Here is a 20815-nt window from a genome sequence, read left to right on the forward strand (position 1 = left end):
GTAATATGCATGCTTCCAGCAGGGGGCAATTGTAGCATATGTATGACACACGTGGATACGGGTGTCGGTACATTTCAGGTCTCATGTACATTTGCTCATTCTATCCCTGGATATTTTCAACAAAAATCATGTTTGGTATCTCATATGTTAACATTTTCATCTTTAGTTGCCTCTTCCATTAACACTGTTAACTGTCTTAAATAAAACAGAAAAGACATATAATGCGCCAAAGGAACACTACTTTTCCGACAAGAGGTTATTCCCAGGAGAAATTCCTAACAGCACTGAGTTTTGCCTCCAATCCTCTCATGCTTTCCTAGACAATCTCTATGTACACTAGGTGAATAACTACCATAGGAAGGAAAAGAGTTGGGGGAAATAAAGGAAAATTGCTAAATCGTTAGCTCATATAGACACAGGTGCACAAACTTATAAGCTGTAAACTTGTTCAGGTGTTTCAGAGGTATCTATGGGGAAATATGCAACATGGCTATGTACTGCTATTTCAAATTGACCCTGGCAAAAAAATTCTGGATTTCTCTAGTCTGTATTAGGAGGAGATATCTAACAGTTTCTTCTGTCTAGATCCATTCGGTGATTTCCATGGGAACCACCCCAAACTAAATTATCTTCTTTATTTAGTAGAAGTGAGAATATGTGGAACCACCTTCTACACCTCTCCCCTCTCCCAGGTCTATAGACCCAGATTTCCACAAATGCCTTAGTCCTCAGCTGTTTAGGATGAAGTTGAGGGCAGAGCTACAGCTCATGATACATATAAGCTCAGTTGTTCCCAGGAAGCTCATAATCACGGTGACCACATCATCCTCATCCTCCTTTCTCTGTTCTTCCTGTGTGCTACTCTGGTATATACATACAGTGACATGTGATACAGCCCAGGTTCTGCCCATGTTGAAGCTCTCCTATCTGTTACGATGTTCTGTATACTATGCTCTGCATGGAACCACTGGGTCCTTAAGCTGCCCTTTCCAAGCAGATCTTCCCATCTCTTGGTGTCTCTTGGTACCTCTCACCACCCCCTGCCTCCTATTTTATGTGCAGTAAATACGACTATTCGTATTGTTGAGCAAATCACATAACTCATTCCATTAAACCCAGGGAACATAAAGGTAGTGCTATTTTACCCTCCATTCTGCCATCTAGAGTAGCTTTATTGCTGTCAGCAAGTATCATTTTACCTGCTAAACCGAGTAAATGACAAACGGAAGAATATTTCTAATGACATGCCTGTCTGATGGATTTCCTTCCAGCCCAATATGCTTTTCCAGCTTTGATTTCACATGTCCTTCTTATAACACAAGTTCATACCAGCAACAGGGTAACAAAGGTCTTACAGGTAATCCAGCTCAAGCTGATTTCACCCCTCACTTCTCAAGGCCTTTGGCATGTGTGAGTCAGCATGTACTACATTACACTACTAGTTCAGACCAGTATAGGCCCTGAGCATCTGCAGTTTTACCAAGTTCCCAGATGATTTGGAAGCTGATAGGATGCCAGAATTCGCACAATTCAACAACAGCTCAAAATATTTATGCTTGTCCTGGCTGAGAAAGAAATTTAATAGCAATAGCTCCCGAGTAGACAATAAAGTTAAAATAGCAGTCTCAAATTGCATGGAAGTCAAATGTATTTTTAAACAGTAACAGGAGGGGCTGGAATTGCAGATTCAAAGCTATCCAATCTCCATGACACAGGGGGACAACAGGAGGAGCCCCAGTGAGGGCCCCATATCAATAGTGTAGCAGAAACCAGAGGCCTTGAGTCAGACCCTATGTTACTTGGTCTTTTCCTTTTCAGCTGTTAATATTATTTCGTTATCCTATATGTTTAGTGTTTTGGTTATTTTGGGTCGAGGGAACTTTTGTGAAAATTTTTTTTGGTTCAGTCTGTTTGGTGTTCTGTAAGTTTCTTGTACCTTTACACGCATGTAGGTTGAGAAAGTTTCTCCTATGACTTTGCTGAATATATTTTCTATGTCTTTGAATTGTCATTATTCTTTTTCTTCTAACCCTATTATTCTTAGGTTTGGTGTTTTATCGTGTCCCAGATTTCCCAGATATTTTATGTTAGGAATGTTTTGGGCTTATAATTTTCTTTGACTAATGAATCTATTTCCTCCATTGTATCTTCAGTGCCTGAGATTCTCTCTTCTATATCTAATAGTCTGTTGGTGAAAATTTGCATCTATAGTTTCTGTTTGTTTGCCCAGACTTTCCACTTGCAGAATTTCTGTGGTTTGTGTTTGATTGTGTTTTGTTTGCTTCTCTTGGTTTTCTTTAAGGAATTTATTGATTTTGGTCAATTTTTGGTTCCCCTCTTCCTCAGTTTCTTTAAGGGAAATTTTCATTTTCTCTTTAAGGGCCTTTATCATTTTCATAGTTATTTCTAAGGTCATTTGCTGTGCTTAGGACCTTTTGTGGTAGGGTTGCTGGGCTCCAGTGGAGAAATATTGTCCTGGTTGTTATTGATTATGTTTTTCCATGACATCTAGGCATCTTGGTTTTGGGAAATTGCAATTCTAGGTACTGCTATTTTGTTTTGTTCTTGTTGGATGTGTGTTTTATTCCTTGGTTTCTGTTGCTCTCTTTTCTTCTTAGAAAAATGTGGTGGCTGTGTATTGGCTGGAAAGAAATTCTTCCTGGATCCTGATGTGGTGATCTCTGGGGATCCAGGTAAAATGTGTTTCTAGGTGTTGGTAGCTGACCCTTAGGAAGGGGATAGACTAAGAGGTTTGGTTTTGAGGGTGGTCCCAGGAGGGAGCAAAGCAGGATGTTCCATTAGGATATGCTTAGTGCTCTCAGAATGGAGGCAGAAGTGTTAACTAGAAGGCCCATTACAGATTGCATGATGGGACTGGTGATTAGACTTGGAGGAATGGAGGAGAGGTGAAGATGTAAGGCTAACCTTCCTGATTCCCAGGTCTGAGTAGTTGGGAATATTTCATGCCACCCTTCCTTTAATTTTCTCTCTTTAAAATTTGACTTAAGCATCTATTTTATTTTACCTTAAATACCTGAATTTCCTCCATGCGTTTTCATTATTCTCGAGTTGTTAAATTAAATATACAGTTCTTCATATATATGTTACAGATTCTGGGACTTTCCTCTGATACAAAATATGCAGATGCTCAAATCCCTCACATTAAATTGCATATCATCTGCCCATAACCTAATTACTCCTTGTCATATATTGTAAGATACTTTTAGAATATTTATAAGATATAGTTATCTTACAACAATAAAATTTGTGTATGTTCAATGTAAATACCATGTTTCCTTTCAAATGTTTGATTCACAGAAATAGAACCCTTTGATGTAGAAGGCATTTTGTATTTTTTAATAACTTGCCACTGAGATTTTACTTTTTTTAAGCCTTAGCACATCTCATCTTGATGCATTTTACTGAAATTTTTAATATTTTCTTTCTATTTTTCAGCCCCAAGAATTTTGGAATTTTAATGGTATTCAATATCAAATTTTGTCGGTTCACATAGATTTTTTTCTTACTGCCTTTAATTGTTTCCCTACGTTGTTTAATTACTACAATAGCTATAGGCCAGTTATTTTGAATTTTTACTAAGCCACTGTCCCCATCTTTCCACACTTGGTGATGTCATAATTCCTATCGGTTTTAAGGTTATGGCCGTACATCAAAGTCTACAATCAGTGGAGGGCTGACTACCTATATCTGGGCCACTTTGCCCATATCAGTGGTTTTAGATGCCCCAGCCCCATAAAACTGAAGAGAGGACTTGTGTGACCACAGACAAGTGCACACTGAAACAAATCTAAAGTTCACAGCCATGGAAACAGCCCAATTCCCCAGTCTCTCCTGAAGTCTAAAGCTCTTGTAGTTTTATAGTATTGATACAGGCTATAGATGAGTTAACCTTGATGGATGTCTGTGCCTGACTGGGCACTGATTATTCTTGGAGACTGTATTGTATTGGCTCAAGGACACAGTGGTGGGGGGCAGGGTTGTCCCAATGTTAGGAATTACTGTGGTACATCTGATGTTAACATGTACAGAGAAGTCCAAAGCTTTGTCTCCCTCTTCTCCAAATCAAAATTTGGTCTGTCCAGGCTGTTCTCACTGAGTTTTAAGGTAAAGCAATGCGGGTCATATGTCATATGAACTTTTCTTCCTTTTCTTTGCAATGCACCTTTTTATTTTTTAATAAATCTATTTACTTATGTACTTCATATTTTGTCTGTAGTTTCCTCTCCCTCCTCCTTTCCAGTCCTTTCAGCCTTCCACCTCACCTGTTCCCACCTAGAACTCCTCCTCCTCCTCCTCCTCCTCCTCCTCCTCCTCCTCCTCCTCCTCCTCCGTTTCTGTTTGGAAAAGGACAGTTCTCCATCGAGTGTCAACAAAACATGGAATATCAAGTTGAAGTAGGACTAATCATCTCCCTAAGTATTAAGGCTGGGTGAGGTGGCCTGTATAAGGAGTAGGGACACAAAGGCCAGTAAAAGAGCTGGAGATACATCCTGTTCCCACTGTTAGGAGTCCCACAAGAGGATCAAGCTACACAATTCTAACATATATGCAGACAGCCTAGGTCAGTCCCATACAGGGCCCCTAATTCTCAGTTCTGTCCCTGGGAGCCCTTGTCAGCGCAGGTTAGTTGGTTCTGTGAGTTTCCTTGTAGTGTTTTTGACCCCTCTGGTGCCTACAATCCTTCCTCTCTCTCTTCTGCAGGTTTCCCTGAACTTAGCCTAATGTTTGACTATGGATCTGCATCTGTTTCCATCAGTTGCAGGATGAAGCCTCTCGGATGACAATTGAGCTAGGCACCAATCTGGTCACAGGAGATGACCCATTCAGACTATGCATCTGCTGTTATGAGGATTCTTAGCTGGCATCATCCTTGTAGATTCACGGTATAGTCACTTGTGCCAGGTTTTCACCTGAACCTAGAATGCCCACCCCTTTCAGTAGTCTTTTTGGTATTCTGCCCCTTCCCCAACCTGATCGCTCACATTCCCATCCTCACCTGCTCTCAATACACTCACAAAATCTCTTCTATTCTCCTTCCCAGAGAGATTTAGGCATCACCCCATTAACCCTGCAGTCATGTGGCATGATGTCACCTCTTGTTTCTATACGCTGGGGAATGCTATTCTGTCAATAACTTCACAGTGATGGTTTTCATCCCAGTTAAAAGAAGAGACATTAGACTTTATGCTTTGAGTATCCACAGAGATCTGAAACATTCATCCTAAGAGGTGCTAGTTTAAGGATTAAACTGAAATTTGCATCTAGATGCTATTATTATTTTAAAAACATCTTTGTGTTTTGTCATTTATTTATTTAAATTGTTTCTTAAAATCCTCTCATGTGCTCTTTTTGGCTCTTTTTCAAATCCAAGTGTGTGTGTGTGTGGCTGAGTGTATATATGTTTACCACATGCATTCCGGAGTTGGCAGAGGAGAGAAAAGGGCATTGCATCCACTATAACAGGTGTTCTCTGAAGTTCTCAGCAGACACATGTGGGCCGGAACCAAACCCAGCTCATCTGGGGGAACATAATGTGCTTCTTACGTACTGATTCAGCACTCCATTCCCAGGCTGTCATACTACTCTTGATTATTTTTATATCTAGACAGGAAAGTTGCCTCTCACTTCCTTTTATCTTTCTATGCATAAAACACAAACTGGTTGTTTCTATTTTCTCTTCTATATAGTTTGTTGACACACACACACCCATGCACATACACATGTGTATGTGTGCATGGGTATACACACACACACACACACACACACACACATATATATATATATTATAACAGGCCACTATGCTAAAGAAAACACAATTACAAATTGATGTGTCTGGAACTGGAAAGGAATTAGCCTCTAGTCTAACATTGTTGCTATAAAAACAAAAACAAAATGCCTTTTCCAATTGGATTAAGACAAAGAAATGTGGTTAAATAATTCAGAAAGTTATATAGCTTCATATAAAATACTTCCAAGGGAAAAATGACATTTTGTGATACAATAGGAACTAGACAAAACATTTATATATAAAGAGCAACATCTTTAATATTAGAAACCAGTAATTTCTTAGGTGACCATGAAAGCAGAAGGTATTATAAAATGCATTATAAAAGCACATTCTAGCTTTTGCAATATTCCTTAAAATAGTTCCTTTATTATCATTTACATCTCAATACTATAACAGCTCTCTGAGGTTGCATTAGTTGCAGCTGAGCAGAAAGAGGAAAACCTATTCAGTTTTTGAAAGAGCTATACAGGACAGGACATGAAAGCATACTTTAAATAAGAAGAGGCAAAGTGGGCTAAAAATGTCCATTTCATGGTGAGGGACAAAACATATGGGCTCAGTGTTAGGAAAAAAACAAAGCAAAGCAAAACAATACAAAACAATCTCTGTGATATCTGACCTTGCTGTGGCACCCCAGACATGACGGTGTTTTCCCACAAACAGGGAAAAGAAAAATTGCTTAGAATGTACATTTTTGAAATTTGCCATAATGGAGAGCAACAATAAATCAGAACCAACCAAGAAAAATTGGCTCTATAGAAACTGAAGTCCACTCAGGTTACAGATGATGGACTGTACAAAGTACTGGATTCTATGAAAAACATAGGCTATAGTGTTACAATAATCCTTTTGAAATATGCTTTGGCTTAGTGAATACACACACACACACACATATAAAGAGAGAGAGAAAAAGAAAGAGCACACACACACCACCATTTCTCCAACTAATGATAGGTGGGTTTTGCAAAAACAAAGCATATATTAAGTCTCCATTTGTAGATTGGTTTCATCAAAAATCTTTATGTAACTGACGTGTAAATGTAGTCTTGTTCACTACCTGTAAAGTAGAAGAAACATTACCAGTCAGAAAGCAGTGCGATAACTAATAGCTAAAATAGTCTTTTCCCACATATCCAACACATGATACTTTCAATTATACAGGCCAATATCTGAAGATAAAGAGAGAAATCCTCTAAGAGTTTCATCATTAAGGGGACACACTTTGCCATCCAAGAATGACACATATTGAAAGCTGAATCCTAACTCCCAGGAGCTGAGCATAATAAGACCAGAGAGGGTAGCTAATTAAATCAGTTGCCAAACATCACAATACACTCAAGACTGTCTTCCATAAAGTGGTGCATATGTCACTACAATCAAACTGAGCTTGGTGCATTTCCCTCAGGAAATATGCAGTAAATCACATTCTCTTTAACACTTTACCCATTTCCGTTTATACAACTGTCTCCTTTAAGAGTTGTCTACAGATTTTGCTAGACTCATACTTTTTAAAATGTTCCAGCAAATCTGTCCCTCACAATTCTAAGCCTACCATAGTCAAGTTATTGCAAAAGAAAGTCTGTTTTTTTTGGGAGATGCTTTATAACATTGGAAAGCATTAATAAATCAGACACATAGTGACAAAGACATTAAGAATTTTTAATTCTTTCTATCAATTACTCATATGTAAACATAAGGAAATTTATATTCGAGGACCATTAAGCAATTATGAAGTTAGTCATGTAATCAAAGAAAATTCTAACTTGTATAGGTATCCTTTTGTACTTGAGCAGGGGTTTGATCAATTTTAGTAGAGAGTCTTTTTAATCTATTATAGATATATGCATATGCATCATAACTTGCTGATGGGGCTAATGGGAAATACTAAGGTATTTTAACATTTGGAGGAGAGTATTTTTCTCATGTTTTTTTTTCTTGAAAATAATGTTTTCGTTCAATAGATTTAGATGCTTTATTTTGTGAGTCCGATTAGTATTTTTCCTGTGTGTATATCTGAACATCAGCATGTGCAATGACCGTGAAGGCCAGGAGAGGGCATCAACCTCCTGGAACTGGAGCCAGCAGTTCTGGGTCCTTGGGAAGAACACTGATGCTCTTAACTTCCCTGGCATCACTCCAGCTCCTATTTGAACTATTACAATGTGGACATGTCAGATTAGCATTTTAAGCACATATTGTGCAAATAAATTTCAGAAAAAGTGGCAGTAATGAGGCAGAACACAACACCAAGGTGCTTCCTTCAATAAAAATGCTCAGTTTCCCATAAAATAAACATTAGTAACTAAATTCCACATTAGTTTTGAAAACACTAATATGACTAACCTAGGCTTCAACACTGACAATTTTACATTTTTATAATATTCTAGAATGTCTCCAGAAGATATAGCACAATGCTTAATTCAAGCTATTGGAAACACAAAAAATTCAATTAGGAATGATGTGATAATTCGTGTAAATTGTCTAGCATGATTATTATTTATTCAATATCAGCTATTGAGTTCAAAATCAAAGTCTTCTACATAGGACAATTTATGCTCAATCTTTAGCTTAAGCAGAATAAGCTGATTTATTTGGAATTCCTGATTTTTCAAACCAAGCATTTTCTACTCATGCTGTATTGGGGGGGGGAGGCAGAGAGTGGGAACTTTTCCTTCCAACTTAGTTCACTTTTAGGCTGGCCTACTTTATTTGCACCTTCATTTTTATGTAGAAAAGTTAGACACTAATATATAGATCATAGTGCCTTGAACACCCTCTACAATTTTGCCCAAAATTCATAAGTATTATCTACAATTATCTATTTTTCTTTAAACTGTGTTACTCAATTAACTGATTTTCTTGTAATTTTATATTCTAATTTTCACCAAGTGATTTTTATCATCAGGATGTCATGCTGTTAATCACTGAATGGGAAAAGGAATGATTAATATGTATAGGCAACCATCCAAATGTTATGATGATATTTGTTTACTTCTGTTTCATCAAAATCTGTACATTCCTATATCTTCATTTTTATCTTGCTCTTATAAATTTCAATCTATTAAAATTTGTAATTATAATTTTAATAAATTATAATTTTCAATAACTGACATAAAATAAAAGAAATTGTTAAGTCTAAATTTAGACAAAATCTGCATTTGTGCTAAATTTACAATGGTCACAACTCAAATCATTTGTTTCTAAATTTGCAAACATCAAAATTGGGATATACATATATTAAGATATTATAGTTGGCTAAACATGTCTAGAAATATGTTTGCCCTAATTTATAACAATACTTGGTAAAATGAAAATAGTAAAAGAATGCATACTTTGCTAGAGCACTTACTTATTTTCTATTCTTGGTTCTGCAAGCACAATATGAAATCATAAAAGCAACAAACATCACCACTCCAAGCCCAAGCAAGACCATTTCCACCAGACCAAGAAGCTTTATTTTTCCAGTCACTTGATTTCTGAACATTTCTGCTTTCTCATCGCCAATAGTTCCAGTCTGTAATCAAGTTAATAATTAATATTATTTGAGTAAATTAGTGAAACAAAATAATTCTATGCCATCCTTTCTTTAACCACATGCATAAGTATCAGCTGCATCAGAAAGTCGGTACAATTCAATGTGCACACTAAAGTACACACCAGTGTACAGTGATGTCTCCCTTCCCACTTGTGTTATGTGAACAGAAATCAGCAGTGTACCAACATTCATTTGATCTTTGGAATTCTTTGATATTTCACAACTTTCCAAATGTTGCTTCCTGGTGTCAGGGAGAAATTGCAAAGGTCAACAGTTGTATTTGCTTTGAGGGTTTATGCAATGCATTTTCTAATTTTGTGATTAATCAGTTTAGCAGTTTACAGTAAAATAGTTTGTCAGTCCAAAGGTTGTCAGTATGTTCTAATATGTCATGTTTAGGAATAATTGACTTTTTAATACCACTGTTGTAGTCAATGAGTCTTGAATTCTGTTTAGTACTATGACAAGTAAAATATATAAAATCATTTGTCTGTCTTAACAACAAACTATAAAGCTTGAGTGTTTCTATGTAATTTAGCTTTTTTCTAGTAGTGATGTTCAAAGTGTAAGATCATATTTATATGAAATGTAAATACATCCTCAAATATTATATCACACGTCCTTTAAAAATACCAAAATCTTTTACATAAACTGTTATAAATGAATAATAAAATACTAACCTCATTAAGCCAAAGTATAGGTACAATATAATTTCTCTTCAGATTCTTTAATGCTCTATAATACACAAAAATAATTATTGGAATATTCAGACATATGTAAAAGACATTTAGAATAAACAAATTTTAAGAATTCATCTAATCTTGTGTATTGCTCAAGTTCTTTGATTTTGTTCTGTTCAGTGAATCAATTTTAACAAGATTTTTTCAGATTGTCCATTCATGTATTTAATGTATATTTCTAATTATATTATTGGTTTATAGCTACAAATTTAAATCTAGGAAAGTATATAATATGCAAGTTATTGTAGTAGTAATAATGTTACATAAGAGACGCCACCAATAACAGTCAACTAACATTGTTAAAATACATAAAAGCCGTTTCAATAAACACCATGTCTGATTCTTCTAGTAAAAAGTGTCCTAAGCATTTAGTAATTGTGTAATGGCATAATGATGAAAAACCATAAGACATTTTCACTATTCTACTCACATTATTGTAAGAATGCTACTCACTGAATTAAAAAAAATGATAAGGAGACTCACTCGATTTTTCTGGCTGGCTTGACCAGTATATTGACCTGAAGTCGTTTTGCAAATTGTAGAGTGAATCCAGTTATCTAAAAAGAGCAAAGTTAAACAATTACAAGCTTCTAAAACATTATTTTGTAATAGTCAGGTTTTACCATCTGTGACACAAAGAGTGTCCTTTTGAATTTAAAAGGGAAGAATTCTTAAGGTTGGGAAATTAGATTCTATTAAACTCTGTGCTTATGTACACGTAATCAGGTCCAACAAGTGTTTGTATACACACTGATCTACATATATAATATATGCATATATATATATATGAGTCAGAGAGAGAATTTTCTTCTCCTAGCTAACATTAATGTTTTCTTTAAATTGTGAAATCCACATAATTTGGCTGGGAAGAAATAAAAAACATTAGTAAAACAATATAAAAAGAGGCAAATCAGATAGTTAATTTAGTTCCCAAACTATATGTCCAAATACTTGTTTGGTTACAATCCATGTATCAGTAAAAGGCTATGTTACAGACTTCCATTATTTTAGCAGGAGTGCGTCCCCAAAGTTCTTAGAAGCCGATAGCTAGTATCAGAACACGCATGCCTGGCAAATGTAGCTGCAACCATAGTCTCCCTTCAAGTTTGGGAAAAGAATGCTAAGATAATTTAAATTGTAATAGTAGTACTATAGCAACTGTTATACATTTGTCTTGTTACAGATTTTGTCTGAAACTTACATATAATGGTAATATCTTGGATCCCTGAAAGCAAAGATTCCTCACACAAACAATGCCTGTCAAGTGTGATAAGGATGATGATAATGATGATGATATGTATAAAACTGTAAGGCAATTACAGTAACTTTTATCATTAGAATTCCTGGATCCATAGGCTACTAAAAGCCTTGTAAGATCTCATGTGTTGAAATACACTTGAGTTTCGTGCCATGTACAAATTAGAATAGGAAGAAATAAGTGCTAGCCTCATTGGCAGTTTTAGTGAACCTTAGGATATGATTCAAGAATATGATAAAATTATTTTCTTAAATTTTAGAATATTAACCAAATCAGATCAACAAGACAATGGCTTACAGGCTCCACATCCAAGTATGTCCTATGTTCTTCTTCATTTGGCTTCAAACCTTCGATAGGTTCTGAAATATCAGGACTTGCATGTAGGAAATGTGGAAGGGAAATGTACACAGGCTTTCCTAAAGACACATTTAAAGAGACAATTGGAAATCGATTACTTTACATTTCATATGATCGTTTAAAATGTTTACTAGAGGATAAAGCTTTTACGGATTAAAATATAGGTGTTTTTGAAATGCTGAGGGCAAGAGCGTTTTATCTGCATGTTACTATGCAGCTAGCTGATATCTGTTTCTTCACACACTAATATCCAGAATTGAAATGTTCACCATTAAACCAAGTTAGAGCAACACATGTACAGGCTTGATCCATGTTCTCACACTCCAAGTGGTGCTACGACAGCTCTGAACATCTCAGTAATTTGTATTTTCTTTATTCTTACTGACTATAAAGAATGTAAACAAGACAAGGATGACCTTGAGGTCTTTACACTTCTTACTTTAGGGACATAATAAAAGTTTATTTAATTTTGTTCTCTATTTTCTAAGGGCAAAATCTACAACCATAGCGGATGGTTAGGAAACTCATTGTATCCTGGGAATTTTCCCTTTTCCCTGACCACCAACACAACATGGAGTAATACCAATGACTCAATTTTGCAATTCTGAAACAGCATAGAAGCCTCAAAAAACACCAAAGATTCACCACTACCAAAGGATACCTCTGTTACCACTTATTTCTTTAATTTTAATTGTTTAATACAAAGAATTATGAGTAAACAATATATTATATGTTGTGATCCTTTTCCCTCCATCTACTCTTTCTTTCAGATTCTTCTCCCTAACTAACAAGCAGTCCTCATCTAAGCTTTCTTGTCATATGAATTTCATTACTGTCTCTTTCCCCACTTAAGACTTCATTCTTCTCTGTTATGGTTCACATTACAAGTCCCCCCCCACACACAAACACACACACACACGGGATCTGCATATAAGGGAAAATTTTGGTATCTGTCTTTCTGAATATACTTTATTTTTCATAATACAATGTTTTCTAGTCCTATCAAAATTATGTTGCAATTTAATTAATAAAACTCCCAAATATTATTAAATGAAAAATATGCATGAACTTTGGTAACAAGCACATCTAAGTACCTTCTTTGCATTTGCTGATGTCCAGCACACCGTATGATGTACAGTTATTCGAGATGACCTGTTCAGTACAGAAACAGTGATTGTCTGGATTCTGGAGCGGTGAAGCGAAGGCCTTGGCTGGAAGAACAAATCTGTACACTGGGATTCCTTTAAGGTCAATATCAGATCCAAACACAGCATAGATGGACCTACATGGATATTCGAAGAAAGAGCTTCATACTAAGAGCCTGAATCCTGTTTTGGAGATCTGATTCATTTATTTAAAGCTACTCTGTGTTCCTGATTTACTTGGAAAGAAGTCATACATTCCTGATAGAATTTAAAATTCTTAGGAAAAACTATTGATGTTGTATTTACAATTTACAACGTACCATGATTAAAAACACAAGTATGAAATATGAATTCTTTAGTTCTAAAAATTCTTCTGAGGTCAAGTTTACATGTGAACTGTCATGGGGAATAAAAGCCAAAGACGCTTCTCATACTCAAATTCTTCTGTGCAGCAAACATGTATGTGACTTATTCAAATTGTTTATTTGTATTTCATTTAAATGAAATTTCCATCTTTCAAAAAGAACTTAAAGAAAGAGCCTCTTGCCTGGTGGGGTGTGTGCATAGACCAGATCTGTACCCTCCATACTCCCCATGCCCAGTTGAGAGTGTCGCAGTTCATTTAATATTCTCTCTACATACTGCTATTCCGATGTGACACAGTACTGTTCGCAGAAGTTTATACATAGGGCAATGATTCTGAGGTGTCTAAAGATTGCCTAGTCTCTTCTTCAGGTTTAGGCCTGGGGATCAGGAGTAGTTGTATGGAGTTCAATACTCATGGGTATATTCTAAAACCCACCAATTAAAAAAAATGCTGTGTGAATTATTAACACAGCTCTATAACAAATATGTCATCCTGTCTAGACTTTTTCAGAAAGACCAGGCATTCCCTTGATTGCTGGGTTTTGGAAATTTATCAGCAGACATGATAAATAAGTACTCAGAAATGATTACAAAAATGGCTTGCACTAAAAAAAAATGTCCAGTTGCATAGACTACTTTGGAAAAATAAAGAATGTAAATTCCAGATTGCCACATTCATTCCTAAGAAAGAAAGAGAAATAGTTGTCTATTTTTCAAATAATGTTTTTCAAATAGGCTTTCTATTCTTTGCTTTAAGACTGGAATCAAAAAATCTAATGTTTACATTCCAGAAACTTACCTGCAAATGTCGGAGGAAAAAAACCGCAGTACCCGAGACTTCTCCACAAAAGGTGGGAAAGAGGCTGCATCTGTTAAAGACCAAACCAGTGACAGTGACTTCAGGTGATGTGCACCTGGGAAAAGTCTAGTAATCTTTCTTTCCAGTGTAATCAGCAAATAAAACACGAATTGTGTGTATGAATTAAAATTTACCTGTAAGATAGCTACTTTCAGAAAATAAAAGAGTGGTATATTTCCTGTATTCAAGTATATACAAGTTAGTTTTCAACATATAATCAAATATAGTTTATTGCCAAAATATACATATACTTACAACATATTTCAGTCATGACAGATGTCCTAGCTATCTTTATCAATTTGATGTAGCCTAGAGTGACTTGAGCGGTAAGTCTCTATTGAAGAATTGCCTAGATCTTATTGACCATGATCATATCTGCAAGGGAGTGTGGCATTTTGAATAAGAGTAGTCCTATAGCTGGGTAGCAGTGGGACAGGCCTTTACTCTCAGCATTCACAGGCAGATCTCTGTGAGTTTGAGGCCAGCATGGTCTAAAAAGTGAGTTCCAGGACAGGCAAGGCTACACACAAACAAACATAAAAAACAAAAGGCCCCCATAGGCTCAAATTTGAATGCCTAGTCATCAGGGAGCAGCTCTACTTAGGAGGGACTAGCAGACAGGGCCTTGCTGGAGTGGGTGTGGCCTCATGGGGGAAGTATGTCACTGAAGGTTCAGGTTTCAAGAAGCCAAACCAGATCTAGTGTCTCATTCTTCATACTCCTTGTAGTTTAGGATGTAGAATTCTAATTTCTTCAGCACCATGTCTGCCTGCATGCAGTCATGCTCGCTTTCTTGATGACATTGGACTAAACCATTGAAACAATAAGTCAGCCCTAACTAAATAGTTTTCTTATAAGAGTTGCCATGGTCATGGTATCTCTTCACAGCAATGGAACAGTGGCTAAGACAGAAGTTGGTATCAGGAAGTTGGTATTTCTTTGACACATCTGACAATGCTGGTTGTTGGCAGAATGTAGACTTTGGGACTTTGCCTAGAAAAGCAGTGGAATGCTTTAAGCAGGGTTTAATGAGCCATTCTAGAAGGAGCATGGAAGACAATGCTGATGATAGCTTGACGTGTGGAGCCTTGCTCAAGAGATTTTACAGGAAAAGAATATTAGTAAGTGGCTTAGAGGCAACTTAGGGACCATTTCTGTGATATTTTGGCAGAGGTTGTCCATCTTCATTTTGAACCAAGGTTGTCTCTTACTGGACCTTGAAGCTTACTGAATAGGCTGGGTTGGCCAGCCAATGGACTCTAGGAATCCACCAATCTCAGCCTACCCAGCTATAGAATTACAAGTACATGTTGTCATTTCCAGTGTTTTTGTTTGTCTGTTGGCTGGTTTGTTTTTTTTTTCCCATGGTAACTGAGGATCTAACTCAGGTTTTTGTACTTGGGTGTCAAACGGCCTACTAACCAAAGGATAACGCTTTGGTTATCCAGAGTTGCTTTTCTGAGCAGAAGCATTCTAAATGTGTATCACTCCTTTCATCAGATATGTGTCAAACTGCGGGAAGATGTACCTTTAGATTATGATAGTCACATGCTAGCATCTTTGTTTCAGTGGCCATTTTCTCCCTCCTGGTCCAAAATCAGGTGTCCCTTTCACAGGAATCTTTTCATATTTACAACTCTATTTCTTTTCATTTTTACTTCTTTAGTCTGTCTCTATATTCTCCACTTAATGGCTGATGGTCCTGTCATTGTGACTAATAAGTTTCCAAAGCTATGCCTTCTTTAGTTAAACCAATATCAGTTTCAAACAGAGTTCTTAATGATTTTTCTCTTATACACAAGGCATTCCTTACTGTTTAGGAATAGCATAGAGCATTTCTCTTTGTCTAAGGATTACTAGTCTTGTGTAACTATGAAAGTGTTAAAATACTTGAGAATTTATTTGGAGGTTTGCCCTTGGAAGACATTAATACTTTGCTCCAGCTTTCCCACCCTATGAGACAAAAGAAAATTAAATAAACCTGTAAATCTCAATCTTGCCTTTGAGAGGGTAAACAGCCCCCATGTGCTTCCTTTTCTATTTAACTTTCATTATCTTCATTATGTACATTCCCTACTAAGTATTTCCTCATCTGCTTTGTAAACGTTATACATTTGCGTCTCAGTAATTAAAGGCTTATCTTTGACTTAAATTACTTCACGATATTTGATTTCCATTGTGTTGTACAATCTTAGTTCTTACATGGATGGACAGTGTGACCTAAGCTTTTCTTTGAGGGCAGTAATAATCCCAAACTATTCATATCCTAAATCAAAGACTTAAGCTGTTTCATTGCATATAAAATATAATTTAGAGAAAACATTTAAGCATATATTCTTCACTGGTAGTAGACATCTGTTCTTATTTATTTTGCTTTTCACCATTTCTGACCAACTTGTGCAAAATAGGTTGCTTCAGTTATATAATCCTGCTGTCTCCTTCTCTGTTTTGCATCTCTCTTGGGGATATGTTTTCCTACTTGAAATTATATCTATACACATTTAAGTTATCAATCTAATATTGAGAAGTCACTGACTGGTAATTACACCTCTACATTTGTTTTTAACCACTTGTCGGATGCCAGCTCACTAAGTAAGATATTTTTTACAAAGCAGAACTTTCCTATCAATGAAACAAGGCTGAGTTTCTGTGGTTAATCTAAAAAGCCATGGCCACTTTAAGATGATAGACCCTTCCTGATCCTACCTGAAAGTAAACACTCCCAATTATACTGACTGGTAAGCACAGCCCCTCAATCTTCAGTATCCATTTTTCTGGGAAGTAGCTACATGTGTGGGAAAAGGTAAGATTTTCTTATTGTGGTTATTTACAACAAATATTCTTACCTGTGCCATTAATCATGTCGCAATAACTTGGCCAATAGGACAAATTCCTTAGGAATAAAAGTAATAAGATGAAACAAATACTGCTGTTTCAGGAACACCATATTCACCTATGCGTTCTACTTTGAAACACTGCTTTTATCAACATAATGAAGAATAGAGGTGATGACAGTTAGGATTTAATAAGCATTCCACACAATTCAGTCCGTGATTGTTTGATCCTCTAATCTTATTGCAATAAAGGAAGTACTGGGAACCTTAATGGGACAGATCATCAAACACAAGCCAATAAGTGTCAAGTTCATTAGAAACCACTAGAATAGGCCCAGTTCTGGAAGAAAGTGAGAGGAATGTAGTTCTCTATTCAGGAATTTATTTTCTTGGCAGAAATGCATTCTGTGGTAGTTTGTTCAGTGTGCATACTGATAGAATGCAAGTATTGAAGGGATAAGCTCACCCTGAGAGAAAAATTGAAAGCAGAATAGCAGTGTTTGGATTCATATAGTTCAAAATATGTAAATATTTAATATTCACCTTTTCCCCATTGAACTTTCTGTAGGTTTTACATTTTCCCTATTTTACAATTAGCAGGCACTGATATTAGAATGGGACAGAACTAATTTATCTTTTGTTATCTAATCCATCTATTTTTATATATAAAAGCAAAAAAATAGAATTAAATGACCAAGAATCTTCTTCAGCAATTTTGAGTGAGAGGTAAGCTAGTGTTGTCCACTCCTAAAATACAGAATACAGCTAGGCTCTCTCTCTCATTCTCTCTCTCTCTCTCTCTCTCTCTCTCTCTCTCTCTCTCTCTCTCTCACACACACACACACACACACACACTCACACATACACACAAACACACATAATAAAAACATAGAGTTACTTACCTTTTTCCTTTATAGGAATCAATTATGGCAACTTTGCTTATGTTATCCTTTCCATTGAAAACTTTATAAACTCCATCTACAGTATCATTGTACTGAAAAATATAAACAAAAATTACTCATATATCAAATCTTATATAGTTACATGCAACTAACTTACTTTCACATTATTAAAAAAGGGGCCATTCACAATCATTTTATGTCATTCATTATTTTAATGGTAGAATATAAAAGTTTCTGGGAAATAACTGGTAGGCGCTGAGACAAAGTGTAAGAAAATCACTAACAGAGGCTGGTGGGCATAGCTTGAGCATGGCTATGCATTAACCAGAGGCGATGTTCTCCACTGTTCCTATTGTGTTCAAGTGAGGGCACACTGGTCTAAACTTATGAGAATGGTAACAGATTTCTGAAGGTATTCTACATTTTCAAATTGTTAATAGAGCTTACTAAAATGAAAAAGATATACAAACAAAATTAAAGCTTCTGTTAGCTAAAAATAGAGTTGTGATAATTTGGTTCAAATAATGATTGAGTATTTCCTTCAGGCTTCCCACATAAAATTTAATGAATATATAAGTATACAATCTGAAACACTAAGTAAAGAGATGGAAAACATTAGTAATATTCCTAAACAGGGTCCAGTGTTGTAACAGTCAAAGCATAGATTGGTTTGGGCTGTCTCATCCTATCTGTAAGCAAAAGGTAGAGCAGAAGGTCTGCACCTCCTTAACCACTAAATGGCTATTCTGTGAAATCAAATCACAGCCCTCAGCAAGTGAAACCTGCTGAATATCTCAAGTAGAAATCCACAATAGCTTTTTCATTCATACTTTAAAAGTTTTAATAGTCTAGAAAATGAGGAAGGAGGTGATCAATATGCTTTATTTTTAATACAAAAATATATTATTAACCTTGATTCTTTAGAACAAAATTTTAAATTAAATACAACATGCAAAGATTTACAGATTTATGAATGATTTTTCAATTGTCTATGAGAATCAAAGTTGGATTAATTTTCAAATTAAGATGAGCTTATTCACACTCATTAAGTAATTTTTTCTCTAGCAAAATTTACGGCATGTAAGATTCATAATTTAAAAATAATGATTTATACATTCTTAGATTAATAAGGTTAACATGTAAAACTATACATTTTCCCAGTGATATTTTATTTACACAATTAAAATACAAAACTATAGTAATTTATATTTGGTACTTACAGGATAAAACACACCAACTGTGGTAGAAATGGGATATGGAACCAAACTCAAGAATGGATCCTTGTAACCCCACAACAGTTCTCTCAAAGTTCTTTTTTGGAACATAGAAGACTTGGACTTTTTGATAAGTGAATTGAGCACAACTTGAACAAAGGAGTTTGTGTATATATGTGGTGCAGCCTGCAGAAAAATATCATTATCTGAGAAATCTGTATGTTTCACTTATTAAATAAATGTATTAAAGAAAACAAATGAGTTTAATTAAAATCAAACTAAACCTTCAAATTCTGTCTTAATAAAATTATAATTTGTGTCATTTTTTTCTAATCCTTTCATGATTACATTTTTTAGAATCATCTTTAGTCACGGGAAGACATTCAAATTAAGAGCTATTTTTAACGATGCTTAGATGAATTGATTATCTCATTGTGTCATGTTTCTAGATGACAAAATAACACAAACACATCCTTTAATAGGTGGTAAATCCAAATGATGAGGGTAATTATGAGATTAATTGTGAGAGGCTCTGAACTGTCCCACATAGTAGCTAGTATCCACTCACTGCCACAGCCAGATTGAGAACTGTGAAGGTGTCATTCTCGGTTCCCACAGACAGTGAAGGGTCAAAGATTGCTCCATTGGGCTGTACAAAAGAGACAGTGCTGTCCTCTGGGTCCTGAGTTATATTCTCCTTGGCTAGATAACGAACTCTGAAATAAAGAGAAGTCAATGAAATGGGGGAAAATCAATGTCTTGTGTAACCATTATATAGCAAATGTCTTCATTCATTCAACAAATACTATTTTAACCCAGAGCAAGTCACAATTCATACTGACTGACAGATTTCAAGGATAAAAGAACTAGCTATTGCTACATCTCTGACAGTCCAATCAGAAAGGACCTCAGACCTGGGAATAGCTAAGTAGAATAGGACTAAGAAAGCTAAAACAGATGCCAGGCTTGGATGTCAAAGTGGAATGGCTTGAAGAATCATTTCAGTAACAAATCCATGCAATGGTCCATGTTAATAGAGATGTATTTAAGAAGAACTAAACGTAGCAATTGGATAATACTGAAGATGATGATGATGTGGTTTAGAAATGCAAGTGTTTGTGTGCTGTTTAACTGTAGAGTGAGAGAAACCAGTTGGTAGGAATAAAAGACACAGTGAGATTTTAAACATAAACGGGCTATATAGTTACATAATGATCTTTATCCTGAAGGTAAAGAGGATCAGAGAGTGTATTTTTCATATTAGAAAGATGTTTCGGTGTTTAGTCTAGCCAGCATTCCTGATATAAGTTCATTAACTCATTTCCCATTTAAAGGGGTTCAGAGCTAACTCTATTCCTTCATTTTATCTCTTGAGTTCTTACTTCTAATGTTTTGGTTCAATGTAATACTTTTCACAACAGTTAAAAAAGATTGTTTTGTAGAAAATCATTTTGATGGTACACATTATCCATTGAAAGAAATAGGGTAGACACCACACTCTTCTGTATCTGGATGTCAAATATATGAGCTGAATTATAACTATTGTGTAGACCAAAAAAAAAAGCATGAGCCTACACGTTTTATATGAAACATGTATATCTGTGGAGTACAGATTATGGGTCCCCACATACATGATGAGCTTATGGTATTTTCAGTATTTGACTACTATTTAGCATGAATTATGTAGGTCACATTGGCCATCAATTTACTATGTGCCAACTTCCCAAGTGCTGTAATTACAAAGATCACACCTGATTCTCACTTCTCTATGAATAGGCAAGTTAATGGGTATATTA

At 35.6% G+C, this 20815-nt stretch overlaps 1 protein-coding gene across 9 annotated transcripts in view; it reads right to left on the reverse strand.

Moving 5' to 3' along the window:
• Positions 1–6155: 6155 nt before the first annotated feature.
• Cd36 (CD36 molecule) overlaps positions 6156–20815 on the reverse strand; it is a 48839-nt gene continuing 34179 nt past the window's right edge. For all 9 annotated transcript variants that reach the window (XM_013121099.3, XM_040735119.1, XM_013121098.3 and 6 more), the window contains 11 exons: positions 19588–19735; positions 19026–19205; positions 17806–17897; positions 16916–16962; positions 14010–14079; positions 12794–12981; positions 11640–11758; positions 10568–10641; positions 10025–10079; positions 9159–9323; positions 6156–6866 (listed from right to left, as the gene is read on the reverse strand). In XM_013121099.3, coding sequence (XP_012976553.1) covers positions 9159–9323; positions 10025–10079; positions 10568–10641; positions 11640–11758; positions 12794–12981; positions 14010–14079; positions 16916–16962; positions 17806–17897; positions 19026–19205; positions 19588–19735 — 1138 coding nt within the window. In that variant the 3' untranslated portion in view covers positions 6156–6866. The remainder of the gene's footprint in view (positions 6867–9158; positions 9324–10024; positions 10080–10567; positions 10642–11639; positions 11759–12793; positions 12982–14009; positions 14080–16915; positions 16963–17805; positions 17898–19025; positions 19206–19587; positions 19736–20815) is intronic.

This window comes from Mesocricetus auratus, unplaced genomic scaffold (assembly GCF_017639785.1).
Source record: "Mesocricetus auratus isolate SY011 unplaced genomic scaffold, BCM_Maur_2.0 Super-Scaffold_100043, whole genome shotgun sequence".
Lineage (NCBI taxonomy): Eukaryota > Metazoa > Chordata > Mammalia > Rodentia > Cricetidae > Mesocricetus > Mesocricetus auratus.